Genomic DNA, 18321 nt, shown 5'->3' with positions numbered 1-18321 from the left:
TTTAATGCTCTAATGCACATTTTCATTTCCATAGCATCCTTAATTTGCTAATGCTTGTTGTGTCATAATTTGTGCATGGTACAGTTTTGGTTTTTTTTATTCTCCCCCCCCCAGATTCAGTTAAGCAGAATAATTAATTACATAGTTTCTCCTCTGCGTAAGTTTTAATGTGTCTTTCCATTATGATTTTTTGGTGGTGGATATTTCATAGGAGAGCTGAAAGAAACAGATTTCTTTAATTCTGACTGCCATAAAAGTCAATGTAATTTAATTAAAGCCTTAAAAAGGTTTTTACAAAAAGTGGCTATTCTCTTGCTTTCATTCTGTGTGGTTTCCAGGAAAATAATATTTAATCTCACCAAGTTTAAAGAAGTCAAATGACTTCCCTGCTGCCTACAGAGCAAATAAATGGTCTCTTTCCATAACCCTTGTTTCTTGGACCAAGTCTTCCCCAGTTTTCAGTTTGGGTTTCATTTTTCCCCCTTGGTGCTGCCTGGCTTTTATCTATTTTCAGCTGACATTGATGCTTCATTCATCATCTCCGAATAAAATTACCTGCCTTTATTTCTTCTGTGTTTTCCCCAGGAAGGGAGAAAAAAGGGCCACTCAAAGCTATTATACAATGTTCACAAACAATATTTTATTCAGCTTACAGAAGCTCTGGCTGTTCAGATTCTACTTATTTCCAAATCTTCTTATTGCAGTAGCTGTGTTGCATTTAAAAAAGTGATTTTAATTGTTGCTGATCTCTTGCTCTTTGAGTCATGTTGCTTGCTCTGAGTATGGCTCTGGTAGTAAGTACTGAAAACCAATAATGAGCTTGTGGTTTTCTTGCAGCACATGCAGGTTTCAGTGATTGTTATCTCCTACACTGATTAAATACATAAACTATGTTAAGAACACGACACCTTGTGGAACAATTTCTGATCACATATAGCTGTTCTGATCTGACAGCTGAAGTCTGTCTTCTTTTTAAATGGGAGTACACTTAGTATTTATTCAATTATAAAATATTTATGGTCTGCAGCTTAAAAACTGAAACTTCATTCTTTAATAGTAGTCTTCAAAGACAAGATTTAATCTAAGTTACCAATCCCCTTGTTGATGGCATTTGTGTCTCTGGCCAGTCAAAAAAAAAAAAAAAGTGAGAAAACATATGTCATCAGGTAGATTTTTGGTAATGAAAAGTGTTAATTGTGCCTAGACACAAATCTAGGGGTAAAGTAGTCACTTTTTAATTAGAAAGAGCTATTAATTAAATGCCAGTACAGTGTTATTTTTGTAAAAAATACTTAATGTAGACAAAGGTATAGCATTTTAGTATTTCTATTTCTGTGTTATAGGATACCAGTTTAGTGCTTAATTTAATCATGTTTCTTTTATCAGTGTATTTCACATTTATTTCCCATAAACTCTTGCACTTTTGTCTAGAAAAAATAATTATTGCTGTCTTACATACTTAAAATAATGTAAAAACGAACATATCAAATAATGTGAACACTGATTTTCAAGAACTGAAATAAATTAAAAGTTTTCCAGTTTGAAGTTATAATAATTTCACTTAAAATTACTTAATTGGTTAATAAATACTTTTAAAAATATACCTAGTCATATGTATATACATAATCTATGTGTAAGTGTATATATATAAATTTATATATTCTTTGTATAAATTTTTCACTTTATATATACAAATGTGGTTTTGACTCATGTTATTTTTTGTGGTGCTTGAGGGCTGATTCTGCTAATTTCCAAGTAGATTTTGATTTAACTGTAATAGTAGTGGAAATTCTGATAAAACAGGGTAATTTGTAGGACTAAACCTTCAATGATCAGTTGTATGTCTGTGGTTTGGATGTATGCATCTCTGAAGACAAAGTGTGTAAAAGAGAGGTTTTTCTTCCCACATCTCTGCATTTGTTTCATGACAGAGATGGTTTTGAGGCAGTAACTAATGTTAAAAAAAGAATCTTATTGTGGAGACAAAAAGCTTGCCAGTTATTTTAACTTGCATAATTGGCATTATGTTTTTAAGCCTCCTGGAAGTTAATTATCAAAAATTATGGAAGTCCATTATCAGAAACAAAGATACTGAAAAATAATAATGAATGTGTTATTCTTAAATCAACTTTGTTAATTCAAAGTGAATCTCTCTTTTAAGGTCCTGCTGCCACATCTCTCATATCTTGCACAATAAGCAATTCTATATAGTCCTTTCTTCAAAGAGCAATAGTAAAGTGAAAACTGCACAAAATAATTTTACATATGTGAAGGTCTAAAACTCTGGACCCATGAATGGGTAATTGAAGTAAATCAGTATTGCAGCTTCAAAGGAATGCTCATATTTTTTCAAAACACATTTTTCAGCTCAGATAATGATACAGAGGAGTTCCAGTTGCCTGAGGATAGAAATCAAATAGAAATGGACACTGTTGAAGATCTGAGAAGAAAACTCCATAGGCTGGAGAAAAGAAATTTGGAATTACACAGTCAACACAATAAAGAAGTAAGGACTTTGTCTGCTTTATTTTACCCTTGGAATAAATGTAACAATATATTTAATTTGTTTTCTTAAATGCGATTTGTTTCCTTGAAATAATCCTCTCATCAGGTGTCTCAAAATCATATTCAGTAGCTGGAAAATAGCAAAGTAGCACTGTACAGACACCTCATGCCTGTCCACAGGAACTGATACCTCTTTTAGTGTCATTGCTAATAGTTGAAGGTGTGTGTGAGAAACTTGAGCACTACACAACAGCAAAGTCATGCAGAAGAATATTTTGCACCCCCAGTTTTGGAATTCTCAATGTAAGACGTGTTTTGTTCGGTGCTTTAATCCCAGTAATTCCATGGATCCATTTTACAGAATAACCCCACCACTGATGGAGCACTAGGAGCACGACAAGAGGAAAGCACTGTGTAAGAAGCAGGAATCTCTTAGTAAAAGGATAGGGAACAACAAACTTGGTTTATTGGTTGTATTTAGTAGAAAACAGATGAATGAACACCCACACCAGCTGCCCCTAACAAACTCCTAAGAGCAGAATTGTTACTTAGAGCAGTAATAAAATTCAAACTAAAGAAAATTTTAATGAAGTATTTTTTCACTGCTACTTCATTTAGGTAATAGTTTGCCACAAGAGCATCATTACCTTTGTAATGGGGTTCAGTTTTTTCCCATGAATGGACCTCCTCTTAATAAGCATGCTGCTGCTTTGTAGATGTTTGAAGAAGTGCCTGTTTTATTTTCCAGCTTCTTGCATTCAAATGGCTTGAACGTGGTTTCCTGGGTCCAGTTTTTGGCAGCAGTGACTAGACTGTCTTTCTTACACCAGATAGGAGCCCTTTTTGAAGCCTTTTCTTCATTATCTTTGTAGTGTTTAATAGTATTCTGCTATTAACTGCTATTATGACTGCTGAACATCATTGGAGTTTGTGTTTACAGTGAGTTACTGGGTGTCTGATAATCTAGTATCCCAACACAGCTGCTTTTCTAGTACTGAAATGCAGTTACCAGAAAATTGCCTGTGGAATATAATTAGAGTTTTTACTTGCTTAAGGCAGAGTATGTTTGGAAAAACAGGGAGGTATGTTTAAGGTACATGAAAGTGATCTAGAAACAGGATCAGTTTGCGTTAAAAAAAAGTATCTAAAATGTTTCAAGATTGCATTTCAAATTCAGATGGAATAAGATGGCAGGTGTGAAGGCAATTTCTGAAATATTTATTTTCTAGATGTCTCACTGTGAAAAAGAAATAATGAAATTAAAGTTGGAACTTGAGAGAGGAGAAGTTCTTCATCAACGTCTGGAGAGTGAAATGTCATTTGCTAAAAAACAGGCTCATATGCAGATGTCTTCTGCAGAGAACAAGCTGTGGGATGCAAAAAGCACAGTTTTGGAACTTCAAGGTAATTTAAAAAAAAAAAATCATAGACCAGAGGCTACATCAGTCTCAAGTCATAAAAACAAGCAGAGATTGCATAAGGTTTTACGGTTACAGCCTTTTTTGAAAATCTCTTATTTTCCCATGTCTTACTCATTGGCTTCTGTAAGCTCATAAGAGTTTACAAAGACCTTGCTGTCTCATATGAATTAAATATAACCTGCTAAATCTTGCAATCCCTTTTTTTTCTCTTGCTCCTTACCTTCTGTTATTCCTTCCCTCAGTGTGTACAGAATTGTAATTAAGGTGTCCCTCTCCGCTTCCTGCTTATCACTATGCCAGCAGTTCTTCCTTCTACATTTCAGGGAAAAAAAAATCTAATCCTGTTTATTTGTTTACACTCTTTCAAAAAATTTTTCCTTCCCCCCCAGGAGGTCTCATTGTGCTGCTTTTTTCTTTCACCTTTTCAGGTATTTCTAGCTTTTCATTGCTCATATCTGGCCTCTTCATGTCATCTTTGGTTTTGTTTTTATACAAGTAATGTGTGTTATGACAGTAGTATGTGCAAAGGAGGGGTTTTACCTACATATTTTTTTCCCTATCAGTTTCGCATTCAGAAACTCAAATTTTCTTAATCCTTCTCAAACAGAGAGATATTTTTCACACTTAAAAGCTGGGGAGATGCATTTTTTTGTTAGCTAAGTATAATACTCTTTAAATTTAGTATAGGAGATGTATTTGTGAACCTTTGGTGTTCACTAAAAAGACTGGAGCACTCCTGGAGTTTGTAACTTTGGCAGGATGGAAGGAGACCCTGAAACTTGATAGTACACTTATACTGCCAGATTTTTAAAAGATAATAAGAAATCTGCACTTTCATTCATTTGGAGAACACACAAATTACAAAAATCTTGATTGGTTTAAAATTCTCAAACTTTTTTTATTTGGTTGGAGTTTTTTGTTTTGTTTTGTTCTTTGTTGGGGTTTTTTCTCTGGTTTTGTTTTTATTGTGACAAATGTCAAAGAAGCCAAATAGTCTCATTTCTTTTTCAGTTTTTAACTTACTGCTTCTTCTTCCTGATTTCTTGGAGCCTTGCTCACTTCATGTGATGTTTTTCATACAATCTCAACTTAAATTCTTGGACAGAGCACCTCACTTGTGTCCTGTCTTTAGTATTTTCTCCAAACTGTTTTTCTGCTGTTCTTGAGACTTGACTTCCTGACATCTGACAGGTGTTCCCCTTCATTGTGATTTCTCACCATGTCTCTTCTGGTTGTTTCACCCTTCTCCAGCTAGGCAGAAATTTCAGAAGAATGGGATGAATTTGAAGTAAAAATCTATTAGAAAATGGCGATCACGTAAATGCCAGTGTAGGTAGTTGTACTCAGTAACTTCAAAAGCTAATACAAAATATTTTGACTGAGGTTGTGAAATGAAGCAAAGTTCCTAGTAAAACTGCTTTTAGGAAAAGAACTTTTCCTTGGCATTGAAGCTTTCACAGATAAGTAGATCCAGTATTTTCCTGTCTTGGGGCAGTTGCTGGGCTGAAAATTTAAATCTCTTGAGCAGCAGTAAATTTCCCCAGAAAAGCCAAGCCTTTGCTCATTAGCTCTACCTGCCTTAGGTTTTCCTAGAGTCTTTTTCATGCGGCAGCCATCTGTCTTTACCATTACTTAAACTGAGCTTGAAATTATTTGGTACAGACTAAAGTTTCACGTAGATATTTGGAAATAAGCTAGCCAAGTTTTGCAGAAAAATGTAATTAAGTTCCTCATGCTTATAGAGCCTCACTTGAAAGAGTTGAATTTTTATTCCTTTCCAATTTTTATTCCTTTCCTTAATTTGTAGAAATCTCCAAAGCATTTCCATGTCCTTGTGTGAAAAGACACTACAAGAACACAAAATGTGTTTGTTAATAATCCAGCGTGTCACAGGATATCACAGTACACAGACTTAGGTTCATTACCTTTTTCTTTCTGAACATGCTTATTTGCAGTGCTATTTTTCTTTTTCTCTCTTTTTTTTTTTTTTTTTTTTTTTTTTTTTTTTTTTTTTTGTAAACAGCTGTACTCGATGGTGAATACCAACAGAAAGCAGAGGCTGAGAAAATGGTTGAAAGTGCTCAGAGGCAGTGGGAAGAGGAGCAACAAAGATTGGCAGTGGAGAGGGATAACATCCACAGAGCACACCTTGCTGAACTGGAATTCCTTTTCAAAGAAAGAACTGAAACAGAAAAGGCTTCTCAGGTGTGATATATTTATAGATGGAAAGTTCCATGATATGCTGGCTGAAAGTTTTTTGGTGCAAAGTGCGTGGTGGGTTGGAGTTTTTCTGGTTTAAGAGGAAAAAAATTCCCCAAATAGCTGAATACTGCAGACTAGTTCTGAAGGTTACAGCCTTATGAAATTACACTTAGTGTGCAACACTGGTTTGGGGCTTTGATGGAACATGTTGTGGCTGTTTGTCATGGTAAGCACCTAACCCAAGTTATCAGTACACAGTGGTAGGGAAAAACAGAGGAGCTTGTGGACAGGACATAAGATCCTTCTCAAAACAAGCAGAAACACAAGTAAGTTTTTATTCAAAGCTGATTACTATAAAGGCAGGGCAGGGTACAGGCTGTGAAGAAGCCGACTTTTAGATGAAGTTTTCTTTTTTGAGTTGCCAGGTGCAGCAGGGCAAGCTCTGAGTTCTGGCTAACAGTAGGTGGCTGAGTTGGTTTGAGGAGGCTCTGGAAGGGTATTGCCTTTTGTTGTGTACAGTGTTTTGTAGAAGATTCTTTCAGAGAGTTTAATGCTGCAGCAAAAGATGAATGTTGAAAAAGTATGCTATGCTCTGCCAAGTGATGTTTGTCCTCAAAAAGGACAAAAGGAGCAGTGTATGCTCAGGGCATTGTGTTCTCTGTCAGCTCCCTGGCAGTCTTCTCTGCCAGTGGTTGTGGAGGAAGGGGCTTTCTTGGTAGATGCAGTAAAGCTACAAAATGGTAGGAAATGTAATTGAGTAGACTAAGATCGCCATGAATACATCTAGCTCATTAAACAGGTCAGTGTGAGCTGTAGACTTTCAGAATCTTGACATCTCTGAACTCAGAAGTCTTTCTGAACTTTCAAAACTCTCCAAAAGGAAAATGTGATTCACTAATAGGTGCCAAACCTATAACCTGCCTTCAGCAGTAAAAATGTTCTAATTTTTCCTTTTGCTTTTGTAGCTGTTCCTCTGCCCATCACCCTACAGTTATGTTATGTATAGTCATAAAATTCTGGGAAATAAAAAAATCTTACAGCTGGACATGACTGCATTGAAAGCTTAATTCATTTAAACTTGTCAGATAAACATCAGAAATATGTGGGTTTATAAATTATGACTTCGAATGCACTGCAGTCTTTTGTGTTGTGTATTTAGAGACTTGGTTGAAATCTCCTTTAATTATTCTGAGCTATGAAATGAAAGCTAAGGAGATTTAATTGTGGTCTTAATTCGTGCAGAGAAGTGGGATTCTGAGTATGTAGGCAAATCCTGTCTGGAAAAACTGCACTTCACAAACTGTAATTCTGAACTTGGCTGTAAAAATGATGAGGTAGGATGGGAGTGGAGTCACAGAGTACTGAAATGTGTTTCTGGGACACGTAGGAAAGGTCACTCTCTGCTCTGTGACAGTTTCATGATGAGCTTGTTGTGCGCATCCTGGCCCGGGATAGGAGGAGTTGGGGCTCGCTAGGAAGGGCAATAGCATCACCTCGTGGTTAGACAGGAGACCGTATCTCTTCACGTTTTTTTCCTCAGAATACTTGGGAGATCGCGTCGTTTACACACGGTTAAAAAAAAAAAAAACAACCAAACAAAACAAAACCAAAACAACCAGACATATTTTCCATGAGCAAATATTTGCAGGTGGTATGGGGATAATGTTAAACAGTCATACAGCCTCCAACAAGGTTTGAAATTCTACAAAGCTCTGAAATCCTGCAGCTCATGCTGACTTTTTCAATGAGCTTGATATAGTCATGACAATTTTAGTTTGCAAATGTTAATTATATTTCCAGTATAAAAAGTTTAAAAACTTTTGTAGTATTTTACAACAAACTATCTGTTAATTATTTCACATTTCCCAGTTCACTTTTGTTAATATCTGGAAGATAAACTTGAAGAAATAAATATATCTATGTCTTTCCAGGTATAGTTCCATACAAATTGTTAATTTTTGTTTATTTATTTACTTATTTATTTATTTTGCATTTTGAAGGGACGAAACCTGTCTTGCTGGACATGAAAAGCTAGATGATTAGCTTAGATTTAGTCCAAATTCATATGGACTATGGGGATTTCATAGAACTTATTTCGCAGACCCACAGAGTCCACTGATGTCAATAATTCTTCCAACCTGTAGTTTAGTTCAATTTGTGTATGCAGAAATTGATGTGGGGATCAGCTTCTTTTATTCTACTGAGGACTTCATATTTCATAAGTTTTTAAAGTAATTCAGTTTCTAGAAAGAAGAAAATCCTTTTCAAAATAGCAGAAATTAAAATTATTTAGTCTGTAGGAGTTACTGTTTCTGAAAACATCTGATTTGAAATTTTAGAAATTAATATCAGAACAAAAATGAACTTTTGTCCCCATGTGCCATGTAACCAAATGAACCCTTTTTCTATCATTGCCACTGAGTTGAGAGACAGAAGAGATTGGAATTGCTTTACTCTTTTTGAGAAAGATTTCCTGTGGAGATCTGATTTTAGTGTTACCACAGAAGGTCATGTTCACAGTGATTTTTGGGCCAATAGAGTTTTCTTGGTGTTGAATTAAAAGCATGTCTGCTGTTGGGTAAACACTTCTGTTGACATGTGCTGGCATCTTAGATTTTAAAGTTCTAGCATCTTCTGATGCGGTATCCACTCCTCTGTTGAACTCTCTACTGCAATGCTTTATCTTAGTAAAAGTACATCTTGATGTATTTCTTTATTAATTTACCTATGTATCTTTAGAAAACTAATGCTGCCCTGCAAAGCATGCTCAAGAAGTTTAAGGATATGGAGGTTGAGCACCATGGCTGCAGCAAGATGCTGAGGCTCCAGGCTGACCACCTGTATTACAAGGATAAACGGCAGGAGACGCTCATCAAAGATCTGGAGGTAAATCTTTCTGCTTGCTGCTGGGAGCCTCAGCAAGCACTGGCACAACTAAGCAGTTTCATTTTTGAGGGGTGGAACCTCTGAGTTAGTCTCTGTGTGCCTTGTGTTTGATTAACAAAATGTGGAGCATCAGTTTGGCAGGAAAGGCGCATTCACAGGTGAATGCTGCGAGCCTGACCTGAGACTCTGAACAGCAGATGGGAAGAGCTCTATGTCCCTGGGAAAGTGCTCTTAAAAATATGGAAGTATAGAGGAACTATTTGTGCAGGATTTGTGATATTTTTTTTTTTTTTAATTTAAGATTGTTAAGAGTTAAATCTTTTGGGAGGGGAAAAAGCTTAAGCCTTTTGGCTGATGGTGTTGTGGAGTAGGTTTGGTATGCTCTGCGCTGTGACTTTCTCTTTAACAGGCCTTCCACAGATCTCTGTTTCTCTGTTATTTCCTTTTGTGAATGTGTGAGATTCTACAGAGTTTAAATTTAGTGCCAACAGCTTGTATTAAAATTTATTTATTTATTTTCTAGCAAATGTTTCCCTAACTGAAGTGCTTAAAGTCAGATTCAGTCTCACATACTTGCTATTTTGCTTTACCTGTCCAAAATCAGTGACTTCATTTATATCTATGTATCGTTAGGTATCTTAAATGACTTTTAATATTAATGTGGTTTTTTTGATCTTTATTGTATCTCTTGAAGGTAGGAGTCATTTTGGAGTGTACTGTTCCTCTCAAATAAGTCATGAGTCTTAAGTGAAAAGATTTTTTTTGATAGAAAACAGTGTAGTTAAAATTGCATGTGAATTTCTGTTATAGCAACTCTGTAGATACTGCTTTTGCTAAAAGCATTTTTTACATTAAAATTCCATGTGCAGGCCTTTATAGGTATACAGGCCTTTATAGATAGGTATTCTGTGATTATGAAAAATGCAGCAAGAACATAATCCTACATCAATTTCTTTAATAAAGCAAAATTTTTATTTTAATATTCTGGATATGTAATTGGTTTTTTTTATTTATTTATTGAGATGAGTTTTCACAGTTCCAAAGTGCAAGTAGTTCAGATACCACAGGTTGGTTTATGGAGACCTAATAAACTGAACAAATAAAGTTGTCTTTGCATGATGTTATCATCTTTCTGGACTTAAATATTTTCAAAATGTCCTTTTAGGCAGCTACACTGAAAATAAAGGAACTGGAGGAAAACACGTCAGCAGCAAGACTAGCACATATAGAATGTAAATACACTATAGAAACCATGCAGGTAAGCTTTTAATTAAATATTTGGTAAAAGTTTACAGTAAAACAGAAGATGAACTTGTAAACTTACAATCTTCCAAAAATACTAAGACTTCCTTGCTCCAGTAAAAACACTGAATAGATTTTTTGCAATGAGTGTCAAAACTGTAAAAGGTAATAGAAAAATATCTCCTTTTTTCAGGGGACTATCAAGTTAATAGAATAAATATTAAAATAAAATGTCCCATTCTTATATTTGAGAATTCAAAGTAGTATTGAAGCAGTGAGGGGAAAGGAAATGTTTCACAGTAGTTAAACTATTCAAATATCCTGTCCTATATCTTTGGAATGGGCAGTTAGATAATTTTGGGGACAGAGTGCATATATCCAGCTTCTCTAGCTGTGAGATATTAATGCATCCTGAGACTGCAGTTCCAAATATAATTATTCAGGGTACATTTCAGCTTCAAAGCTATTATATCTGCAGTTACCAGAGAAGTTTGAATACATGAAAAAAATGTAATATGTATACCTGAATATTAAATTCTTGTGTTACTACACTGTATTACACAGGGTTTGATCCATTAAAGCAATTAGGATTTATTTTAAAAAACAAGTGTGAAAAACCTGTAAGATGATTGCTGAGTGATCTCATACTGACTAACAAAGCCTTCATACTCGACTTTTGAAAAACTAAATGAGAAAACAAAAGGGAATATAATCTTTTTTTTCTTGTTTTTTGAGGAATACAAACAAGCATTGCCACTTCTTCAGTCAGTTATTTTCTTTTGACCTTTTCTAAGTACAGGCACTTAGCTTTCTGACATGATGATTAACTAAGTAGTGATGATTCAGTTTTCTTGGTTTCTTCTCTACTTTTACAACATACAAAGGAACTATAAGGGCAACATTCCTTGAAGTTAGAAATTTAACTTTTATAGGTGAAGAACTGATAAGGTTTTCTTCTTGTTTATGTACATGTACAAGCTCCACATGAGCTTAGTTCTGAGTGCAAGTGTAGCTTTTACTGTTAAGCCCATCCTTTCACAAGTCTACTAAAAAAAGTAGAATTCCCCTTGAAAACTTCTGTAATGCAAAAAATTGAAAACAGCAAAATCCAAACTCCCTGAATGGACAACAAAATGTGCTTTTGGTCAGCATATCTATTTCTCTCTGTTTTGAAATCTATGTATTAATACATTTTTACATATATTCAATGCTTTCTAATTCCATATAGAATTAATAGAAGATATTCACCTGTAAAAAGCAGAACAGAACAGTGAACAGCACTAAAGACCATGGTAGTATTTTCTAACTTCTTTTAACTGCTTTCTTATCACTCGGTAGTTGAGAATTCAAGAACTTGAAGATGCTTTGAATGAAGAGCGCCTCGGGAGAGAAGGTTTTTCAGGGGTAGCAAGGAAAGATTTCAGAGAGTCAGAAAATGCACATGAGAGAGGAAAAAAAGTGTAAGTTTCCTTTTAAAGCCATTGCAAAATGGCAACAGACAGCTTGAGTACAACTCGTAGTTTACATTCCCTGCAATTTTCAGTCAGCAGAAAATCTAGTACAATGTGCCAAACCAAACGAAAGGTTCAGAACCTGTCAGTCCATTAATAACAGGCCCATGTCAATAACCAAAGGTATAGTAAATGGGTACAGATAATAACTGACCTGTTACAGACTATTTGCCTACCTAGAAATTTTGAAAATAGTAGTTATGGTAGGGTCCAGCCTCCAGTGGTGGTTGGGGTTAGTGTAGGAAAACATAGCCAGCAGGTCTAGAAAAGATGGCTTTTCTATCTACATTCTATCTACATTCTAGATATATTCTTATTATGAAGACATTATTTTCCACTTTAGTGACTCAGTTGAATCTCCAAGACTCCTGTCAAGAAGTTGTGTATCATTTATAGTGGATAATCTTTGTTTTCAACTTTTGAATGGCTGTAGAAAGCTTTAAACGGTTAAAAAATACTGAAATGTGTGACAGCAGAGGAAATCTCTTGGGATGTTTCCTGCCCAGCACAGTCTGCTGTGTCTGTGGTAACAGAGCTTGGGTGACCCCTCTGTCAGCCTAGAACTATAGGGGTCTGTATACACAGGTGTTTGTGTTGACTTACACAACGAGTGGTGGAGAATTAAAGAAACTGGTTTTCCTACAAAAAAAAAAAGCAAGTTTCCTGGGCAGCTAATTCAAGATTCATGGTTATGGAATATTTTTTAGTAATATATTTAAAACTTGAGCCTTTGCAAACATAAATTTTAAGCAAGCGTTTGGCTTTCCTGACACCATGCCTAAGTACTCAGACAATCTTTTTAAATTCTTCCTTGGATTCCTGTCTCTGATTCTGTCACCTTTGTGCTGTTGTTTGGCCTTGTAGTTTCCTCATCAGCTGCCTGTTTAGTCATGCCAGGCTCTTGTTTTCCTGACTGACACAGTACAAGAGCAGGTTAAAATTCTGGGTAGTCTGCTTTAAAAGTCATGCCAGAGTAGAGCCAGGCATGTGGAAACCTTAGGAGTGAGAACTGTACGTGAAATCAGGGTTGATGATGCAAGATGTGACATGGTCTCTCTGAGAGAGAGACCATGAGAGCTGTTGTGTTAGTTAAAATATAAAGACTTCTGTTTATTATATGTAATTTCGAGGCCATATCCAAATATTAATCTATTGAATTGCATGATACAAGGCTTGGTAACTGAAAACATAACCACTTGACAAGTCTTTCTTAGAAGGAATATGAATTTCTTCAATTAAGAAAGGCAAGCAGCTTCAGAAGTCATGTGATGTGATAACGTGGTATCTGCCATATCCATTGATTATCCTTTAAAAGAATACATTGTATTTGACAAAAGCAATTTTGGTTAAAGTATCTTATTATGGAAACTTTCCAGTTTACGAGGACAACGTTCATCCTTAAATGTGCAATGGAGAGATGAGGCAGAGGCAAGGAAGAAAGCTGAAGAATCCTCTAGGACATTTGTGGATACTATAGAGAGCTTCACCGTGGAGGAAGGCTCAATAGTAAGGAAAAAAAAACCTTTGGCACATATTGTTTAGGTTTTTTTAAACATACTGTCAAAATATTTACTGTGCTGAGGATCTGCTGCATTTGCTGTGCTGAACTGTGGAAGAACGCTGCCATTTTCTTACCCTGTTTGTTATTATGCTACCTTTTTAAGAATTTAATACATTGACAAATGTAACCAGTGCCTTGGAGAAGCTAATTTTTAAAGTCTGGATAGGATGTACTGGCATTCCTAATTAAGAAGGCATTTGTAGATATGGATTATGATTTCATCTGAAAAATATTCTGTCTTTCTACCCAACTTTTTTGTCAAGTTTTATTAGCTACCATTGTAGAAATGTTTATTTCTATTTCATATACTCTCAGACTGTAAAAAATTATTGAAAATAGTTTCAAACTTTCAGGTGGAAAAGCAGAGGGGATTTTTTGTTGTTTTGTTTTTTGCTTGTTTTGCTGTGGATTTGGCACATTGGATGTATTTCACTGGATTATTTTCTGAAAACTTTCTCCTCTTATATGACCACTTTGGGCCTTTCTACTGTCTTGAATAACAATTGTGACATCTTCTCACATAGCAGCCGGGACGAAGGAAAGTTCTTAGCATGTCTATAAAATCTCTCATTGTGTGGTAACATTTGCTCTGTTTCTACTCTTAGCAATATTAATTTTGGTGGTGGTGGTTTGGAAACTTTTCCTCTTTCTCTCTCAGACCTCTGAGCATGGAAGGTACCTGTTGGAGCAGAGACCTGCATAAGAGAGTCTTCAGATTTGTGGGTGTCTTTTGTTCAGTTGGTGGAGTTATTCTGCACTTTGTTTTAGTGTAATTCATAAACTGAAGAAAAATAAAGTCAGAACATTCTTTTTCCTTCCTCTCTGGAAGAACAGCTTCTTCCATGCAAATATTAATGTATTAAAAGATATTTGCTGGCCTAGTTAGCCTGAAAAAATAATTTCATCAGGCACAAAAGGAATACATAGAAAGAAAAGCAACTGTCTGGCCTAACTACAGGCACTAATGATTGCTATTTATAACTATGAAACACAATTACAAGCTGAAAATGTTCTACTAGAAGCCTTAAGTGCTTGCTAGATGTTGCTGTGCTAAGAGTTTCCCTTTTTATCTGTATTCCTTAGTAAAATATATGTTATATATGAGAAAAATTCAGTACAAGATTTCATTCATGATCAAGATTTCTGGTAATGGAAACAGTGTTTAATGGCGTGCTCAAAATTAATGTTATATTACTGAAAGGTTAAAAAAACAAGATTGTCTCACTGTCATATTCACAGAGCTGGTTGTTTTAATTGTTTTATTCAAAATATTTCAAATCACAGGACTGTCCTGAGCATGCTAGAAATACTCATTTTTGAAGAGTTGTATTAGTGGTTCCCTTATGAGGTTAAATATTTATTGCCTTGGTTGGCTTTGTATTTTTCCCAAAGATATTTGTATTTGTTTGGGAAGCAGGAGTGCCTGTATGTGATCCTGTTTACTCCATTGAGACAGCTTTGATTTTGCTTCCCAAAATGAAAAAGTGGAAGACTGTAGCAGCAACTAAGTATGGATAACATTTAATATATTGCTGTTGGTCTTCGCTATACCCATGTCAAAATTATGTGAAAATGTCAGTGTGTTCTCTTCCCTTCATTTTCCCTTCCTGCTTTCCTGAACTGTACAGTAGTTTCTCATATTTTACACCACTTTTGTGCTCCCTGAATATGTTCTTTCCACTCTAGTCTGAGAATCTTATCTTGATCTCTGACTGTACTGATACAGCAGTTTACATACTTTGTCCTCATGGCATTTGAGAAACAGCTTTCTATTATCTTAATCAAAGTTTCAAACCACATGAATGTACTAAAAGTATGAAGAATTGAATTTCTACTGCATGCTGTTTTTACTGGAATTTGTTTATAATCTGAATCAATTTATTATACCACTGATTAAAATCACTGTAAAGAAATGAGGCATGGCTTGTGGAGTTTGACTGATGGAGTTGTAGGCCTATTTTGGCCAGCTATTTAATCATATATAATCCATGCAAAACAAATTTTAAACTAATTTAGAGTGTGTTGTGCTGCCAGGCCAACTGGACTGTTTTCCGTGTGCTGTGCAGTTGTGTGGGGGCACAGTTTGAATGCACCTCAAAGTATTAACATGGGAGATTGAATTGCATCCACTAAGAGCATGGAAATTTTTATCTGTGCCAGGTCACGGTTGTGGCCCCCACAGAACTGGGATTTATTCAAATACTTTATAGACATACAGTGTATAATTAGATAGATTTTGTGAAATCTGTTTTCTTATTCTGCTGTAAGATTATGCACTATTATGGCTGCAAGTATTAGAAATGAACTGAGGAATTTTGTAAAGCTGTCAGAATGAACTTTGAGATCTTGTTTTCAGCTGCATTCAGCACTGCTACTGCACATATGATGCCTCTCTTTTGATTTTAACAGTGCCCAGCTACAGCAATTAATTTTTCTTTGTGTTCCAGAGGGAGATGTCCGTTCTCCTGAACTTATACCAGAGCATGGCAAACGCCCATGTGCTTGCCAAACATTCAGACACCCCGCTGGAAGAGTTACCGTGGACAGAGCTTTGTGCACTCTTGTGTGAGAATGTTGAAGCCCTGATCCTGAACTTCCACAAGGCTAAGGAGAGGGTGAGTGTCCCCAGGCATCAGCTGCCTCTGCTGAGCTCCGTGACATTTGTGCACGCTGCAGTCTCGTTAAAAAGGAGTGATAGTCATCCCCCCAAGAGGATTTGGACATTAACAAATGAACACCTTTAATTATGGCTGGTGCACTGCTCAGTTTGCGGCTGCTGCTGTGAGCATTTAGATGTGACCGGAGTGTGCATCAAGTCTCTCAGCTCCACCTTCTGTACAGGACACTCTGAAAGGACTATCTGATACTAGCCACAGGGACCTAATTAAAAGATAATAAATTCATCTTACTGATGAAGAAATTCACAGAATGTAGTAATTTACAGTCATAAAGCAAGTCTTTATTTTATCACAATCCATAAGCAAAATACACTCTCTCCAGGAATATCATCTTTAAATTATGTGTTTATGATGCAGATGTACTATTTGAAAGAATGCCAGTGTGGGGTTTTTGTTTAATTGTAGTTTTTGGATTATGGCATTTTTATTCAGAAACACAATAGAAATACCTGTTATAAAACATTTATCAGTATTTGTGTGAAGGAGGAGCTGTACTTTTCTAAGTGATATTAATGCAAGTGAGCTTACCTGGCCTTTCTTCCAGCAAACTTTGTTTTTTAGGGAAAAAAAAACAAAAAACTTTTTAAATAGGTCAGCTGGTTCCAGAGATTAAGGTAAGAGTGGCTAAGCCACTCTTCAGGATTTCACTTTGTTTTCTGGTTTATTTATCTTTTTAAGTAGAAGAGGAAAGGGAGAAGGAAAGATTAAAAGGGAAGGAGATGGAAATTGTTGGCAGTGTTTGTGGGGCTTGTGTCTTATTGTGTTTGATTTTAAATTAAGCCTTGTTACTGAGACTGGTTGTGAGGTCTCTAGGGCTCTTCTCAGGTTCTTAGCAGCTTTTCTGGGATTTTAGACTGTGTTGTCCAAAACTTTTTTCCCTACAGTTCAGTGTTGTCTTGCTGATATTTTCTAGTTACAAAGTGCAGGTGTGTGCATTTGGAGATCATTGTTAGCTTGGTTCATTCCTCCATTTAATTTGCATGGGAGGTACAGTGTTAAACCACAAGAGTGAATCCCTTCATGCTTGTTGAAAACACATCATAAACTTATGAACTACTTGTAAGGAAAATATTCTCTATGTTTTCCCTGAAATTGTTTAAAAACTAATAATAATCTGGAATGTCTTGGCTTTTCAACAAAAAAAAACAACCCAAAAAAACTGCCAAAAAAACAACAAAAAAACCCCTAACCAAACAAAACCAAAAACCCCAACAAAATAAAGCCCCCCAAAAACCCCCAAACAAAACAAAAAAATAAATGTTGTTTTTTAATTTTTGTTTGCAATCATCACAAATTTCTAAATTTCTATATGCTTGGATTACTAATTTACTAATATACTAAAATTTAATACAATTGTTTAAAAAATGTTTGAAGTGTCTGGTTCAGATTTCCTACAAAGAAGGTGACAAGTATCTGCAAGGTGGTAAAAGGATGGCAGAACCAAAACCAAATAAAATACTTTGTTTCAAAATATATTTCAGTTTTGTTTTGAGAACCAAGTAATTAATCTGCTATGAAAGAGTTTTACTTAGTTTTAATGAAAATTCTGAAGAAATTACAGTTTAGATTTTATGCTGAAATAGTCTGTGCTTGACTCAAAGTGAAAAGGAAAAAAATAATTTCTTCTTAAATGCTTGTCACACAGATATCTCAGTTAGAATATATTTGCAAGCACAAGACAGACACTGTGAATGACCTTCAGCAGAAGCAGGAGGATGCTTTTGAGAAAATGTCTGAACAGTTAAAAGCACAGGAACATTGCTGGCAAAAAGAAAAACAATATCTTGAACAGCATTACTCAAATATCCTTGCAGAGATTCATGCAAGAGCACAGGTATGGTGCTGGGAACTTCTAATTTTTTGTATTGTAACATTTAATGGATTCTTTCAGGAGTTTAAGGCCCTTAGCAATTTAAGGTCATTTGGGAATATTAGTATATTTTTAAATTAAAAAAAAACCCAAACAACAAATCAACTCATCACTGTAATAATATTAACACCACTTAAAATAAGAAATAAATTACTTTATTGAAGCATTTGTTGAAGAGAATTTGGTTCACAGCTTCAGCTGAGAAGCCTGATTTCATCTACAGTGGGTAGTATTTTTTTTCTGAGAATGCTAAAGCTGTAAGATCGGATTTCCTTTTTTCAAGAATTACTGAGGGCAGCAGCTACTTTTTCAGCATCATCATTTGCAGAGATGGTGTGGAGTAATAATAATGTGGTTACCTGTGGATAAATTTAATTACATATGTACTGACCCTAAGAAGAGTGGTAGATTTCAACAGTGTTAAGTGACTCTGCTTTATTGATAT

General features: G+C 35.4%; 1 protein-coding gene across 1 annotated transcript in view; it reads left to right on the top strand.

Moving 5' to 3' along the window:
- Positions 1–18321, top strand: part of LOC116184748 (coiled-coil domain-containing protein 171-like) — a 40696-nt gene that overhangs the window by 3016 nt on the left and 19359 nt on the right. Inside the window, exons 3-11 of the mRNA XM_077790446.1 lie at positions 2368–2506; positions 3735–3909; positions 5950–6131; positions 8868–9014; positions 10180–10272; positions 11595–11716; positions 13144–13273; positions 15776–15943; positions 17652–17840. Coding sequence (XP_077646572.1) covers positions 2368–2506; positions 3735–3909; positions 5950–6131; positions 8868–9014; positions 10180–10272; positions 11595–11716; positions 13144–13273; positions 15776–15943; positions 17652–17840 — 1345 coding nt within the window. The remainder of the gene's footprint in view (positions 1–2367; positions 2507–3734; positions 3910–5949; positions 6132–8867; positions 9015–10179; positions 10273–11594; positions 11717–13143; positions 13274–15775; positions 15944–17651; positions 17841–18321) is intronic.

This window comes from Lonchura striata, chromosome Z (assembly GCF_046129695.1).
Source record: "Lonchura striata isolate bLonStr1 chromosome Z, bLonStr1.mat, whole genome shotgun sequence".
Lineage (NCBI taxonomy): Eukaryota > Metazoa > Chordata > Aves > Passeriformes > Estrildidae > Lonchura > Lonchura striata.
The sequence above is the reverse complement of the archived record's forward strand: the minus strand, read 5'-3'. Positions and strand labels throughout refer to the sequence as shown.